Source organism: Salvelinus sp. IW2-2015, linkage group LG4q.1:29 (assembly GCF_002910315.2).
Source record: "Salvelinus sp. IW2-2015 linkage group LG4q.1:29, ASM291031v2, whole genome shotgun sequence".
NCBI classification, from domain to species: domain Eukaryota; kingdom Metazoa; phylum Chordata; class Actinopteri; order Salmoniformes; family Salmonidae; genus Salvelinus; species Salvelinus sp. IW2-2015.
Window position 1 is genome coordinate 27,127,027 of NC_036842.1, and position 14,607 is coordinate 27,141,633.

The 14,607-nt window shown below is 43.6% G+C and overlaps 1 protein-coding gene across 5 annotated transcripts in view; it reads right to left on the reverse strand.

Annotated features, from left to right (window-relative positions):
* LOC111961759 (AP-3 complex subunit beta-1) overlaps positions 1 to 14,607 on the reverse strand; it is a 77,824-nt gene that overhangs the window by 16,654 nt on the left and 46,563 nt on the right. For all 5 annotated transcript variants that reach the window (XM_070442587.1, XM_070442588.1, XM_070442584.1 and 2 more), the window contains 4 exons: positions 14,084 to 14,237; positions 11,607 to 11,655; positions 11,403 to 11,506; positions 864 to 1,092 (listed from right to left, as the gene is read on the reverse strand). In XM_070442587.1, coding sequence (XP_070298688.1) covers positions 864 to 1,092; positions 11,403 to 11,506; positions 11,607 to 11,655; positions 14,084 to 14,237 — 536 coding nt within the window. The remainder of the gene's footprint in view (positions 1 to 863; positions 1,093 to 11,402; positions 11,507 to 11,606; positions 11,656 to 14,083; positions 14,238 to 14,607) is intronic.

Below are 14,607 nucleotides of genomic sequence, written 5' to 3' on the forward strand. Positions count from 1 at the left end.
GCCAGTCAAGTTCTTCCACACCGATCTCGACATTTCTGTATGGACCTCGCTTTGTCATTGTCATGCTGAAACCGGAAAGGGCCTGCCACAAAGTTGGAAGCACAGAATCGTCTAGAATGTCATTGTATGCTGTAGATTTAAGATTACCCTTCACTGAAACTAAGGGGCCTAGCCAGAACCATGAAAAACAGCCCCAGACCATTATTCCTCCTCCACCAAACTTTACAGTTGGCACACGATTTTTACGCACTACAACACTCGGCGGTTCCGTTCTGTAAGCTTGTGTGGCCACCAACACTGAGCCGTTGTTGCTCCTAGACGTTTCCACTTCACAATAACAGCACTTACAGTTGCCCGGGGCAGCTATAGCAGGGAAGAAATTTGACGAACTGAAAAGGTGGCATCCTATGACGGGGCCATGTTGAAAGTCACAGATTTTCAGTATGGGCCATTCTACTGACAATGTTTATCTATGGAGATTGGATGGCTGTGTGCTGGATTTTATACACCTGTCAGCAATGGGTGTGGCTGTAATAGCCAAATCTACTAATTTGAAGGGGTGTCCACATACTTAGGTAAGGTCAGGTAGTGTATTATGTTATCTAACTCCCCTATAGTATGTACATACTACCTCAATCAGCCTGACTAACCGGTGTCTGTATGTAGCCTCGCTACTGTATATAGTCTGTCTTTTTACTGTTGTTTTATTTCTTTACCTACCTATTGTTCACCTAATACCTTTTTTGCACTATTGGTTTGAACCTGTATGTAAATATTTCACTGTAAGGTCTACACCTGTTGTATTCAGCGCACATGACAAATAAACTTTGTTTTGAAGCAGTGTATTATGTTATGTAACTCACCTATAGTATTGAAGCAGTGTATGTTGAGTCCTGTGGGGCTCCTGTCTCCAATGTGGATCTGTTCCAGAGGGTGGTCTGTGGTGTTGGTCAGGCTGATCTGGACTGAGACCATGGTGGGCTGGTAGAGACAGGGCTGTCTGGGGTACTGGTACTGGGCTGACAGACCTTTACCTGTCATACGGTGCAGCAGGTCATGGCTCTTCTCTGGGACAAACGCTGGACCTCTCACCTGGACAGGAAAGGCGAGAGAAAGGGGACAGAGCTGAGTAAACAGGGACACACACAGAGTGGACCAATGAGAATATGAAAAGGTCTGAAGAACAGAATGTTGGTTGATAACATTTTGACAAATATGGTCTTTGTCAGGTAACCAAACCCAGATAACCCCACATAGAAGTAGGTATGTTGTTTGGTAACGTAGGTCCAGCTCTCTTCATTAAATATCTACTTACCATAGGCCACTCCACTTACGACTGCAGGATAACTGAGGTTTTGTTGACAACTTATGCCTAGCTCTGTTCATTAACCATCAACCATTCTTCCTGGAAAAAGGCCCATTTCAGCCATGTCCTAGAAAAGTGCCATATAAACCCAATGTATTATTATTACTCCTATATAGTATGTCCCCAATCAGGCAGGTTAGTAGTGAGTGGGTGGGATAGTCTGATGCGGCTCCACGGCAGGCTGAAGGACTGCTCTGGCTTAATGAATGGGAACACTAGAGGACTGCTCTGGGCCTAGCCTGCCATTCAGCTTTCTATTAACAGAGCTTTTACCTTTTCAATAGCAGGAACTGTAATTACCATAGCATAGAGAGGCAAGACAAAACACCCTGTCAGGAGGAGAAGAGGGAGAAACTTACTGATCAATTCTGGGGGTTAAGAGGAGTGTTTTTCTTGTTCTTTATTTTCCCCTAGCAACATTAACATGGTCCCTCGTTCATTCTGTATTCTGTTCGTTCTTTCATTCATTCTATTTTCTGTGCATTCTTATTCTGATTAACCGGCCTGACTCTCTTTTGAATTGTTGATTTGACAGTGGCAATGGAGTCCTCTCGACTCAAGATAATCTAGTCTAAGTATAGTGGTACAAGCCATCTACTTCACACAGACAGACAGACGCAAGCAATCACAATTAGGCTGCATGCAAAAAAACAAATATACGTAAGCTGGCTAGGTGGTTTCATAACACTTCGCATCGGCACAAAACTACACTCCACTGCAATATCCCCATCAACAACTGTTACAAAATGCTACTTTTAATGAAGATTGAAGCTACTAGGCCTAAATGGTGTTACACTCTCATCATTTTGAGTTATCGGATGCCCACATCATGTCTCATTCATGTGTGAAAAGGCGAATAAAATCGTCTTTTTTTTTTTTTTACACTGTTTAGTGGCTCAATCTTCATTAACAGTAAAAGGCTACCTTGTTGACACCCAGCCCAGCCATGCAGTGACAGAACTGTCTGTCTCAACATCAGGACAATCATAGCCATACAGTGCATTCGGAAAGAATTCAGACCCCTTGACTTTTTCCGTATTTTGTTACGTTACAACCTTATTCTAAAATGGATTCAATTGTTTTTCCCCCCCATCAATCTACACACACTACCCCATAATGACAAGGCAGGAACAGGTTTTTAGATATTTTTTTTTGCAAATGTAGAAATGAAATAAAAATATCACATAAGTATTCAGATCCTTTACTCAGTACTTTGTTGAAGCACCGTTTGGCAGCGATTACAGCCTTGAGTCTTCTTGGGTATGACGCTACAAGCTTGGCACATCACATCATTTGGGGAGTTTCTTCCATTCTTCTCCGCAGATCCTCTCAAGCTCTGTCAGGTTGGATCTGGAGTGTCACTGCACAAATATTTTCGGGTCTCTCCAGAGATCGGGTTCTAGCTTGTAGTCCAGGCTCTAGCTGGGCAACTCAAGCACATGGGAGACTTGTCCCAAAGCCACTCCTGCGCTGTCTTGGCTGTGTGCTTAGGGTCGTTGTCACGTTGGAAGGTGAACCATTGCCTCAGTCTGAGGTCCTGAGCGCTCTGGAGCAGGTTTTCATCAAGGATCTCTGTACTTCACCATAGGGATGGTGCCAGGTTTCCTCCAGATGTGACGCTTTGCATTCAGGCCAAAGACTTCAATCTAGATTTCATCAGACCAAAGAATCTTGTTTCTCATAGTCAGAGTCTTTAGGTGCCTTTTGGCAAACTCCAAGCGGGCTGTCATGTGCCTTTTACTGAAGAGTGGCTTCCGTCTGGCCACTCTACCATAAAGGCCTGATTGGTGGAGTGCTGCAGAGATGGTTGTCCATCTGGAAGGTTCTCCCATCTCCACAGAGGAACTCTGGAGCTCTGTCAGAGTGACCATCGGGTTCTTCGTCACCTCCCTGACCAAGGCCCGTCTCCCCTGATTGCTCATTTTGGCGTAAAAAAATGTGGGAAAAGGGAAGGGGTCTGAATACTTTCAGAATGCACTGTATATTGCCCATATACTAAGTACGCTACTAAGTAGGCTCCTCCCTGCCTCTCTCAGACAGACACATGGATATCAACCCTGTGTTGAGAGTAAAGTGAGAGAACGCTAAAACAAGTAGTTAACACCTCCTGAATCCTTCTGTTACACCTGCTGCTGTTGGTGCTATGTGTTTACCTTGACAAGCTGAGAGATGGACAGAGTGAGGGGTGGAGAGAGAAACGAGGGAGTGAGGGGGGGACGAGAGAGTGAGGGGGGGACAGAGAGACGAGGGGGGGACGAGGGAGTGTGGGGGAGAGAGAGGGAAATTATAAAAAGAGGTGTGAGAAATCTCACAACAGTGTCAAAAAACCTCACAGTCAACAAAGATAAAAAGGGTCCAAGTAAACACGTGCGCAACGGTGAGAGTCAAACAAGGGGATGAATATAACTCCTAATTTCTGACTTGTGATTTGATATGACATGGGAAAGAGTGTCTAAGTTGTTGACAGGAGATGGAGGTGGGTGGACATATTCGCCAGTCTCTTTCAGATTATACTGATAGGAGAAGAGATGTGTGTGAGACATTCTCAGGACTGTCATGGTGTGTGAGTGTGGAGAATCAGTTTGAAATACAAGAGGGTGGAACTCAAAGTGCTGACAAAACAAGTTAGTAAACAGAAACAGGCTGGCTAATCACATTCAAAAAGTCCAGTTTTTCCTCCTACAATAACACATAGTAGAGGAGAGCAGGTTATCCCCATCCTCCCCTGGTAATAGCCAGCCCAGACGTGTCGTGTACCCCCAGACAGGAAGGGGGTCAAACAAACATTTGTCACGGTGCGGCGCCCTCACACTCGCCCGTCACGCCAACGGGGGAAATTTATCGGGCCACTTTTGTCCGTGTCAGAGCAGTCGCTGTCGATAAAGCTGGCCGTAACGTCTGCCACCCCGTCACAAAGCAGATTTACCTTCCTGACAAGCACATCCTGCTCCCTCCGCACTCAAGGTCCTGTTTAACACCCCCGCGAGGAGGGAGGGATGGAGGGAGGATAGGACAGGGTTTCAAACTGCTTATCATCACCAATTTGACACAGCAGACAGTAATGACCTAACACACACACACACACACACACACACACACACCCTCGCCCAGTCTTCTGTCACTGTTGGCCTGTGATGCAGGACGCATCCTCCAAACCCAAAGTGTAAATAACAGCAGAATAGGGATGTAACCTTGCCTCCCGTGTCACACACCCCCTTGGTGGATCTCTTTTTGTCTGTTCTCCTGGACTTGGGGGAAGGTGACAACGGGAGAGGAAGTTGATTGAGAGGCTCTATTATGTCTCAACTTAAAGGAAGCTACTGTGATGGATGACACACACTCCAGTCACCTTCAGAGCCCGGACACACACACCCACGCCGTGGGATGACACGCTCACCCCCTCCCAGCATCCTCTCTGGTAAATTACCTGAAAATCTCGCTGACATATTCAAAAGGGGCTAACCGTAACTTGGCATCTGGCGAGCATGTGAACGCATAACATGTCCAATTTAAGAGAACGAGTGTGTGTTAGGAGATGTATGGGGATGTATTGAAAATCCATTTCTGTTTTTGTGACATTGGCTGCTTGTTACTTCAGAAAGACGATTTCATTATGTCGTGAGATTGTATGAGAGAGAGAGAGAGAGGTGTAAGAGACGTGTGTTTGACTTGATTTTAATTGTTCCCTCAGTCAGTCAGGAGATGACAATTAATTGAGTCAGTCTATCAGAAGACCTTGACTAGAAGGAGTCAGCAAGATGTCACTGCAGTCACCTACAACCATATTAAGCCAACAGGAGTTAGTTAGCTCAAAGCACACAGACAGAGGTTAGCTCACCTGGGACTATTCATCACAAAATTAGATTGAAAAAAAAAAAGTGATTAATCTTGGTACTTTCAAAGAAACATGGACAGTTATGGTACACCAAGACAAGGTGGCATCAGTTGAATTGAAGTCTTTGCATCAGGTGCTTGATTCAGACAGACAGACAACCCCCTACCTGTGGTGGAAAAAGTACCCAAATGTCATACATAAGTAAAAGTATAGATAACTTAATAGAAAGTTACTCAAGTAAAAGTGAAAGTCACCCAGTAAAATACTACTTCACTAAAAGTATTTGGTTTTTAGAAATACTTAAGTATCAAAAGTAATTGTAATTTCTAAAATGTACTTAATATATATAAATAATTTAAAATGTCTTCTATTAAGGAAAGCAGACAGCACCATTTTCTTGTTTTAAAAATGTATGGATAGCCAGGGGCACACTCCAACACTCAATACATTATTTACAAATGATGCATTTGTGTTTAGTAAGTCCGCCAGAACATAGGCAGTAGGGATGACCACATGTTCTCTTGAAAATTGTGAAATTCACACGCACATATCATGTTCTGCTAAACACACACTCTCTCACACACACACATCCCATCCAAATCAACCAATTGCATATTTCCTACAGGGCATTTAAACCTATTTATACCCAGACAGTGTGTGTGTGTGTGTGTGTGTGTGTGTGTGAGAGTGGCAGGTAGGGGTGTGTGGAGGGCAGGTCTGCTATATTCCTGCCTCTCCCAGTCCACTGCTGATTCATAATTAGACCTGAACCCAGCACACCCACACTGGGGGAGGTCAGGGGGGTGAGGCGCGGGGAGGTGCGGTCTGCCTGATGGGCACCAAATGAACAAATTATGATGGCCCCCTCTGGGCGTGATGGGGTCAAACGGCCCGCGCCCCGCCGCTGACAGTTCAATTTCCCCCCAACGCAGCCTCATTCGCCCAATGCTAATTATGAATGAAACGTTATCAGCCTTTGACAATTCCCCCCCTACACACAGACAACGGAAGGAGGGTGTGTGTTTGGAGGGGTGGGATGGTTTAAAAGGCATTTGTGAGAGATCCTCTAATGTCAAAATGTTATTAGAGAGAGGGAGAATGAAAAGAGAGAGAAAGTAGGAAAGAAGAGAGGGAGAGAGAAAGGGAAAAATAGGGGGGAGAGGGAGATCGAGGAGAGGAGGGGTCAGAGACAGTGACCAGGGTTAATGTAAATGTCTTTGATAACCAGGCAGTAATTCTCTAAAAGGGCCGAAGCGCTCAGCTGAGACACACTCACCGCTTCTGTGGGCTGATTGGTGAGAAATAGAAATGACACCGGGGCAAGTGTGTGTCTGTGAAGGATATTGGTGTGTGTGTGTGTGTGAGAGAGAGTGAGAGAGAGAGAGAGAGAGAGAGATAGAAAGTGAGTGGGTGATACTATGTGTGTGTGTGTGTGTGTGTGTGTGTGTGTGTGTGTGTGTGTGCGTGTGTCTGCTCGCACATCTTTGAAATATGTAGCGAGAGGGTTGTGAGGTTATTTACCCCAGTCTATGAATCCTGATGGCCATCATGTATTTATGCATAGGATTGACTCTCAATCAGATGCTGATGTGCAAACAGCACCCTGTTAAATCTGCATTTCTATTGTCTATTACTGCCTGGCCTTAACCTATCAGTAAACACACCACTCTGCCTGAGACACCCTGTCAATCACACACACACACACGCACGCGCACACTGATACAAACGCACTGGATGAGTGAAGACTGAAAAAAAAAGTACGAAAAGATTGTATACGTACGAGAGAGAACTTATTATTTGTCGGTAAGACAATGAATGTAATGGGAACATTATGGGACGTTATAGTGATGTTATAGGGACATATCTACTCTCTATAGAATTAGCTCATATTGGTTGATTGGTCACACATGCTCCTCAGCTAAAACACATAAATCTAACACCAAAGAGAAAAAGAGCCATTCAACTGGGAAAAGGTCAACCATAATGCATAGACACACTGTAGACTACAGAGACACCAGGGAGAGAACAACTGACAGAGAGGGAGGTGGAGAGAGAGACAGAGAGGGAGGTGGAGAGAGAGACAGAGAGGGAGGTGGAGAGAGAGACAGAGAGGGAGGTGGAGAGAGAGACAGAGAGGGAGTTCGAGAGGGAGGTGGATGGAGGTTGGCACTGAGCGTTGTATGAACAGGGCACATGGAGAGAGGAAAACAGAAAGACTGTAAAACACAGGAAATGCAATTGTATGAGTGGAGAGGGATATTATTTATAAATATGTCCAAGAAGGAGGAAAGGGAGATGATTTATAAATACAGTACCAGTCAAAAGTTTGGACACACCTACTCATTCAAGGGGTTTTCTTTATTTCACTATTTTCTACATTGTTGAATAATAGTGAAGACATCAAAACTATGAAATAACACATATGGAATCATGTAGTAACCAAAAAAGTGTTAAACAAATCAAAATATATTTTATATTTGAGATTCTTCAAAGTAGCCACCCTTCGCAGTGATGACAGCTTTGCACACGCTTGGCATTCTCTCAACCAGCTTCACCTGGAATGCTTTTCCAACAGTCTTGAAGGAGTTCCCACATATGCTGAGCTCTTGTTGGCTGCTTTTCCTTCACTCTGCAGTCCATCTCATCCCAAACCACCACAATTGGGTTGAGGTCGGGTGATTGTGGAGGCCAGGTCATCTGATGCCACACTCCATCACTCTCCTTCTTGGTCAAATAGCCCTTACACAACCTGGAGGTGTGTTGGGTCATTGTCCTGTTGAAAAACAAATCACAGTCCCCCTAAGCCCAAACCAGATGGTATCGCTGCAAAACGGTGGTAAAACGCTAAACGCCTTGAATTCTAAATAAATCACAGACAGTGTCACCAGCAAATCACTCCCATATCATCACACCTCCTCCATGCTTCACAGTGGGAACCACACATGCAGAGATAATCCGTTCACCTACTGTACTCTGCATCTCACAGAGGTTGGAACCAAAAATCTAAAATTTGGACTCATCAGACCAAAGGAACGATTTCCACCGGTATAATGTCACCACGAGGTCCCTTCTTATTGGTGTCCTTTAGTAGTGGTTTCTTTGCAGCAATTTGACCATGAAGGCCTGATTCATGCAGTCTCCTCTGAACAGTTGATGTTACTTGAACTCTGTGGAGCATTTATTTAGGCTGCAATCCTCGGTGCAGAGGATAATGAACTTATCCTCTGCAGCAGAGGTAACACTTCCTTTCCTGTGGCGGTTCTCATGAGATCCAGTTTCATCATAGCACTTGATGGTTTTTGCGACTGCACTTGAAGAAATGTTCAAAGTTCTTGAAATGTTCCGGAGTGAGTAGCTTTCATGTTTTTTTTTCTTTATTTAACTAGGCAAGTCAGTTAAGAACAAATTCTTATTTTCAATGACGGCCTAGGAACAGTGGGTTAACTGCCTTGTTCAGAGGCAGAACAACAGATTTTTACCTTGTCAGCTCAGGGATTCGATCTAGCAACCTTCCGGTTACTAGTCCAACGCTCTAACCACTAGGCTACGCTGCTGCCACTACGCTGCCACCCCATGTCTTATATGGACTGTAGTTACTCTTTGCTTATTTGAGCTGTTCTTGCCAAAATATGGACTCACAACACAACTGATTGGCTCAAATGCATTAAGGAAAGAAATTCCACAAATTAACTTTTAACAAGGAACACCTGTTAATTGAAATGCATTCCAGGTAAGTACCTCGTGAAGCTGGTTGAGAGAATGCCAAGAGTGTGCAAAGCTGTCATTCAGGCAAAGGGTGTCTACATTGAAGAATCTCAAATATAAAATATATTTTGATTTGCTTAACACTTTTTTGGTTACAACATGATTATTTCATAGTTTTGATGTCTTCACTATTATTCTACAATGTAGAAAATAGTAAAAAGAAAGAAAAACCCTTGCATGAGTCCAAACCTTTGACTGGTACTGTATGTCCAGAAAGGAGGAAAGGGAGATGATTTATACAGTGCCTTTGGAAAGTATTCAGACCCCTTGACTTTTTCCACATTTTGTTAGGTTACAGCCTTACTCTAAAATGGATTAAATTGTTTCCCCCCTCATCAATCGACACACAATACCCCATAATGACAAAGCAAAAACTTTGAGAATTCTTTGCTAATTAATTGAAAATAAGAAAACTGAAATATCACATTTACGCATTCAGACCCTTCACTCAGTACTTTGTGGAAGCACCATTGGCAGCTATTATCACCTCAAGTCTTTTTGGGTGTGACGCTACAAGCTTGGCACACCTGTATTTGGGAAGTTTCTTCCATTCTTCTCTGCAGATCCTCTCAAGCTCTATCAGGTTGGATGGGGAGCATTGCTGCACAGATATTCTCAAGTCTCTCCAGAGATCTTCGATCTGTTTCAAGTCCGGGCTCTGGCTGGGCCACTCAAGGAAATTCAGAGACTAGTCCCGAAAGCCACTCCTGCGTTGTCTTGGCTGTGTTCTTAGGGTCGGTATCCTGTTGGAAAGTGAACCTTCGCCCCAGTCTGAGGTCCTGAGTGCTCAGGAGCAGGTTGTAATCAAGGACCTCTCTGTACTTTGCTCCGTTCATCTTCGCCTTGATCCTGACTGGTCTCCCAGTCCCAGTCCCTGGCTGTCATGTGCCTTTGACTGAGGAGTGGCTTCCGTCTGGCCACTCTAACATAAAGGCCTGATTCTTGGAGTGCTGCAGAGATGGTTGTCCATCTGGAAGGTTCTCCCACCTCCACAGAAGAACTCTGGAGATCTGTCAGAGTGACCATCGGGTTCTTCGTCACCTCCCTGACCAAGGCCCTTCTTCTCCGATTGCTCAGTTTGACCATGCGGCCAGCTCTAGGAAGGGTCTTGGTGGTTCCAACTTATTCCATTTAAGATTGATGGAGGCCACTGTGTTCTTGGGTACCTTCAATGCTGCAGAAATGCTTTGGTACCCTTCCTCAGATCTGTGCTTCGACACAATCGTGTCTTGGAGCTCTATGGACAATTCCTTCAACCTCATGGCTTGGTTTTTGCTTTGACATGCACCGTCAACTGTGGGACCTTGTATAGACAGGTGTGTGCCCCTCCAAATCATGTCCAATCAATTGAATTTTCCACAGGTGGGCTCCAATCAAGTTGTAGATACATTTTAAGGATTATCAATGGAAACAGTGTGCACCTGAGCTCAATTTTGAGTCTCATAGCAGAGGGTCTGAATACTTATCTGAATAGGATTTTTTGCTTCGTCATTATGGGGTATTGTGTGTAGATTGATGAGGAGTTAGATGCACTATTGTAAAGTGGTTGTTCCACTGGATATCATAAGGTGAATGCACCAATTTGTAAGTCGCTCTGGATAAGAGCGTCTGCTAAATGACTTAAATGTAAATGTAAATGAAATTGTTTTATTTAATATATTTTAGAATAAGGCTGTAATGTAATAAAATGTGGAAAAATTCAAGAGGTCTGAATACTTTCCGAAGGCACTGTAAATATGTCCAGGAAGGAGGAAAGGGGAGATGATTTATAAATATGTCCAGGAAGGAGGAAAGGGAGATGATTTATAAATATGTCCAGGAAGGGAGATGATTTAAATATGTCCAGGAAGGAGGAAAGGGAGATGATTTATAAATATGTTCAGGAAGGAGGAAGGGGATGATTTATAAATATGTCCAGGAAGGAGGAAAGGGGAGATGATTTATAAATATTCCAGGAAAGGAGGAGAAGGGAGATGATTTATAAATATGTCAGGAAGGAGGAAAGGGGAGATGATTTATATAAATATGTCCAGGAAGGAGGAAGGGGAGATGATTTATAAATATAAATGATCCAGGAAGGAGGAAAGGGGAGATGATTTAAAATATGTCAGGAAGGAGGAAAGGGGAGATGATTTATAAATATGTCCAGGAAGGAGGAAAGGGGAGATGATTTATAAATATGTCAAGAAGGAGAAAGGGGAGTGACAACAGCCAACTCAGAAGGAGATTCAGCCACTAGAGAGACAGTCTTTTAAAGACACTCTACTGTACAGTATGATCCAACTCGTTTCTCTCTCAGCTGTCAACACACACACACACACACACACACACACACACACACACACACACCACACACACACACACAACACACACACACACACACACACACACACACGGGATGGATAAACAGACAGACAGATCCACACACAATCTCCTCTGGATGGTGGAAGAGACATTGGAGAGTGACAGGCCCTCCAGGTCTCCTAGCAGGCTAGGGGAGAGGACAGAAGACTTGTGCTGGGTCACTGGTGCAGGAGTGACTACAGGACACACACACAGAACACTTATGAGATGAACTCCAACTGGAAATCTTGTGGTATTTTTCCCAGCTACATGCTGTTTTACAGACAGAAAACTCACAGTCGCCCAGATCCAACAGACACACCTCCTTCATTGACTTCACCTCCACCTGGAGAAAAGACCAGCAGAATCCTACATGAGAAACATACTGTCCCTAGACTGACTTTGAACAGGTGCTGGATAAAATATTAATTAATGGTCGACCCTTAGGTCTGTGTCACATTGTCAAACATATTTATAGTAAAAACACTTGGCAGAGTACAGCACAGTATATCATAACATAAGAGTTTTCTTTTTTAGCAAATATTCCAACATGAATGGCAGATGAATGAAGGCTATAGATGAAAGAGAAAGAAGAACTAGTGGGAAAGAGAGAAAGATGACAGGCAGAATATTAAAGTAAAGTCTATCTGTATGTATTTGTGGGAATGTAGCCTACACACTGCCCTATTTGACTGACAGTGTCTATACAATGCAGTAACATGATATTCCTAAACAAGTCTGCTATGTGCATAAAATATATTATATTTCTCAGGCTGCTGTGTATATATACACATCTGTAGGGTCTGTATGATCTACATGGGCCAGCCATGAGACATGTCGTGTCACAATCCATAGATACACTCCATTGACTCTACCTCCTACAACTAGGCCAGGCTTGTCAAAAGGCGACTCAGAATATTAGGACGTGCATCGTCACATATACAACACAACAGGCCCTCTGTCTCTCCATGCCCTCCTAACCACCCACAGCCCTGTTCACTTCTCATAAAGAACCATAAAATTCCACTCTGCTTTCTGCAGGATCCACAAATGGAGGAGTGTGTGAGAAGGCATATTAGTGAAAACAAACAATTATGTTAGAGGGTGTATCTTCTCAGATCGTCTCTGATAGATGCTTGGTGGCAAAGAAGAAACCCTTGTTAACAGGCGGAGTGAGAGAGAGAAAGAGAAGAGAGAAAGAGGGAGAGAAAAGACAGAGAGATGCATAATGCATAGGTCGTAGGAGCAAAGTGTGTAAAATGAAAATGTCAGTGCAGAAAAGAGGGAATCAGAAAGAGAGTGAATCAGAAAGAGAGAGGGGGAGAATCAAAGAGAGAATCAGAAAGAGAGGGGGAGAATCAGAAAGAGAGAGGGGGAGAATCAAAGAGAGAATCAGAAAGAGAGAGGGGGAGAATCAGAAAGAGAGAGGGGCTGCGTTTCAAACTCATAAAAGACACACCCTCCCCCACTGACTCTAGTCTTATGCCCTTGGGGGAATCTCCGTCACCATCTTGGCCATCGGTCCAAACGATTAGCCAAACAAGGGAACTTCGCAACGTAAGCCCCTCAGCCCCTATTTTTGATAGAGTTTGCGAGTGTACAATTATGTTCACTTCGGGGCCTGAAACACCCCATAATTCAATTTGCGATGATTGCACATCCGCTAAGAAAACTCTGCCAAAACTTAAAACCTCAACGTCAATATGGAGAAGTAAACATACAAGTATAAGTAAAAACAAATGTAAATAAGTTAGAAATTGTGCTACTAATGCACAAACACGTCTCATAAAATGTATGACGTTTTTGTTTGGTTAGCTTTTGGAAATTGTAGAAATAAATGTTCTTCCTTCTTCAGAAGTTCCAGCTAGGCATGAAAACGTTAGTTAGCCAATTAATTTGCTAGCTATCATACAGTAGGCGTATATTCATAATTATATAGTTAATATAAGTAGACATGCAATCATAATTGACTGTAGCGCATATAAAGCACCCACAAACTACCGGTGGCTGAAAACACAATTGTCGCGGGATGAACGAGTGATGTACTTCCGGGCAAGGGCGGTCCATTTAAAATGAATTCCTTCCCTCCTTGCAAGTGTAAACTCGTCAGATGTCATCAGAAGTGTCCACTTAATTTGAGGCCTGAGGGTGTGTCTGTTAAGTGTTTGGAATGCAGCCAGGGATAATCAGAAAGAGAATCAGAAAGAGAGAATCAGAAAGAGAGTGGGAGAGAATCAGAAAGAGAGTGGGAGAATCAGAAAGAGTGGGAGAGAATCAGAAAGAGAGAGAGAGAATCAGAAAGAGAGAGAGAGAATCAGAAAGAGGGTGGGAGAGAATCAGAAAGAGGGTGGGAGAGAATCAGAAAGAGGGTGGGAGAGAATCAGAAAGAGGCAGGGAAGGATGAGGTGAGAGAAAAAGCAAGAAGAAACAAATAAGCAGACCAAATCATATTCCGCTGTGTAAAATGTGATTTCTCTGCCTCCAGTAGCTCTTCAAAGACACTGTTCACACTCACTAACACACTGTATACTGTTGTACCATGATGAACAGCGGGTTGATTCATACTCTCTTATTTACGGTGTGGAGAACAGCTCAGATTGGACACAGGTCAACAGACCTTCATCTGTTCAGAGTCAGACCACGGCCTCAATTCAATCAACTGCCGATAAAGGAACACTCAAGAGAGTTAACGCTAGCTGTATCTTAGATGTTAAGCATGCTAGAACTGACACACCTAGCAAGCTGTTTCCCTCCCAGTTGGTTGGTTGTCTCACCTTGGGTTTGGCTTTAGACTTGGTCTTCTTCTTGTGTTCGGTGCCTGAGTCAGAGTCTGTGTGGGTGTCAGAGTCTGATTCTGAATCAGAGGAGCTCTCTTCTGCAGACGAACTGTTGGCTTCTTTAGCAACGTTCCCATTCTCATCTGAATCACTGACACAGGAACACGCACACACATAAACGAACACACATGCACGTTGAGGAGAGAGAACACAAAAGGTTGTAAGAGTTCAACCTCCAAATCACATTCCAACACTTTTCAATCTGTAACTGATAAAGGAGTGTTTAAAGATGATTTCCCATGAGGAAATCTAAGGAATAGGGCACCTTTAACATATCTTAAACTGAAGAGTGTAATACATTAACGCGTGTTTCCTATAACCAAAACATAAAAAACATGACAAAGTTTCAAGACGAAGGGGAAAGTGTTACGCATCTATCCATTCAAACACTTTCCATTCTGCACCACGTAGTGCAGTCTGCTGGAGCTCACACTCAAACTCTGTCAGAACAACCTAGATCA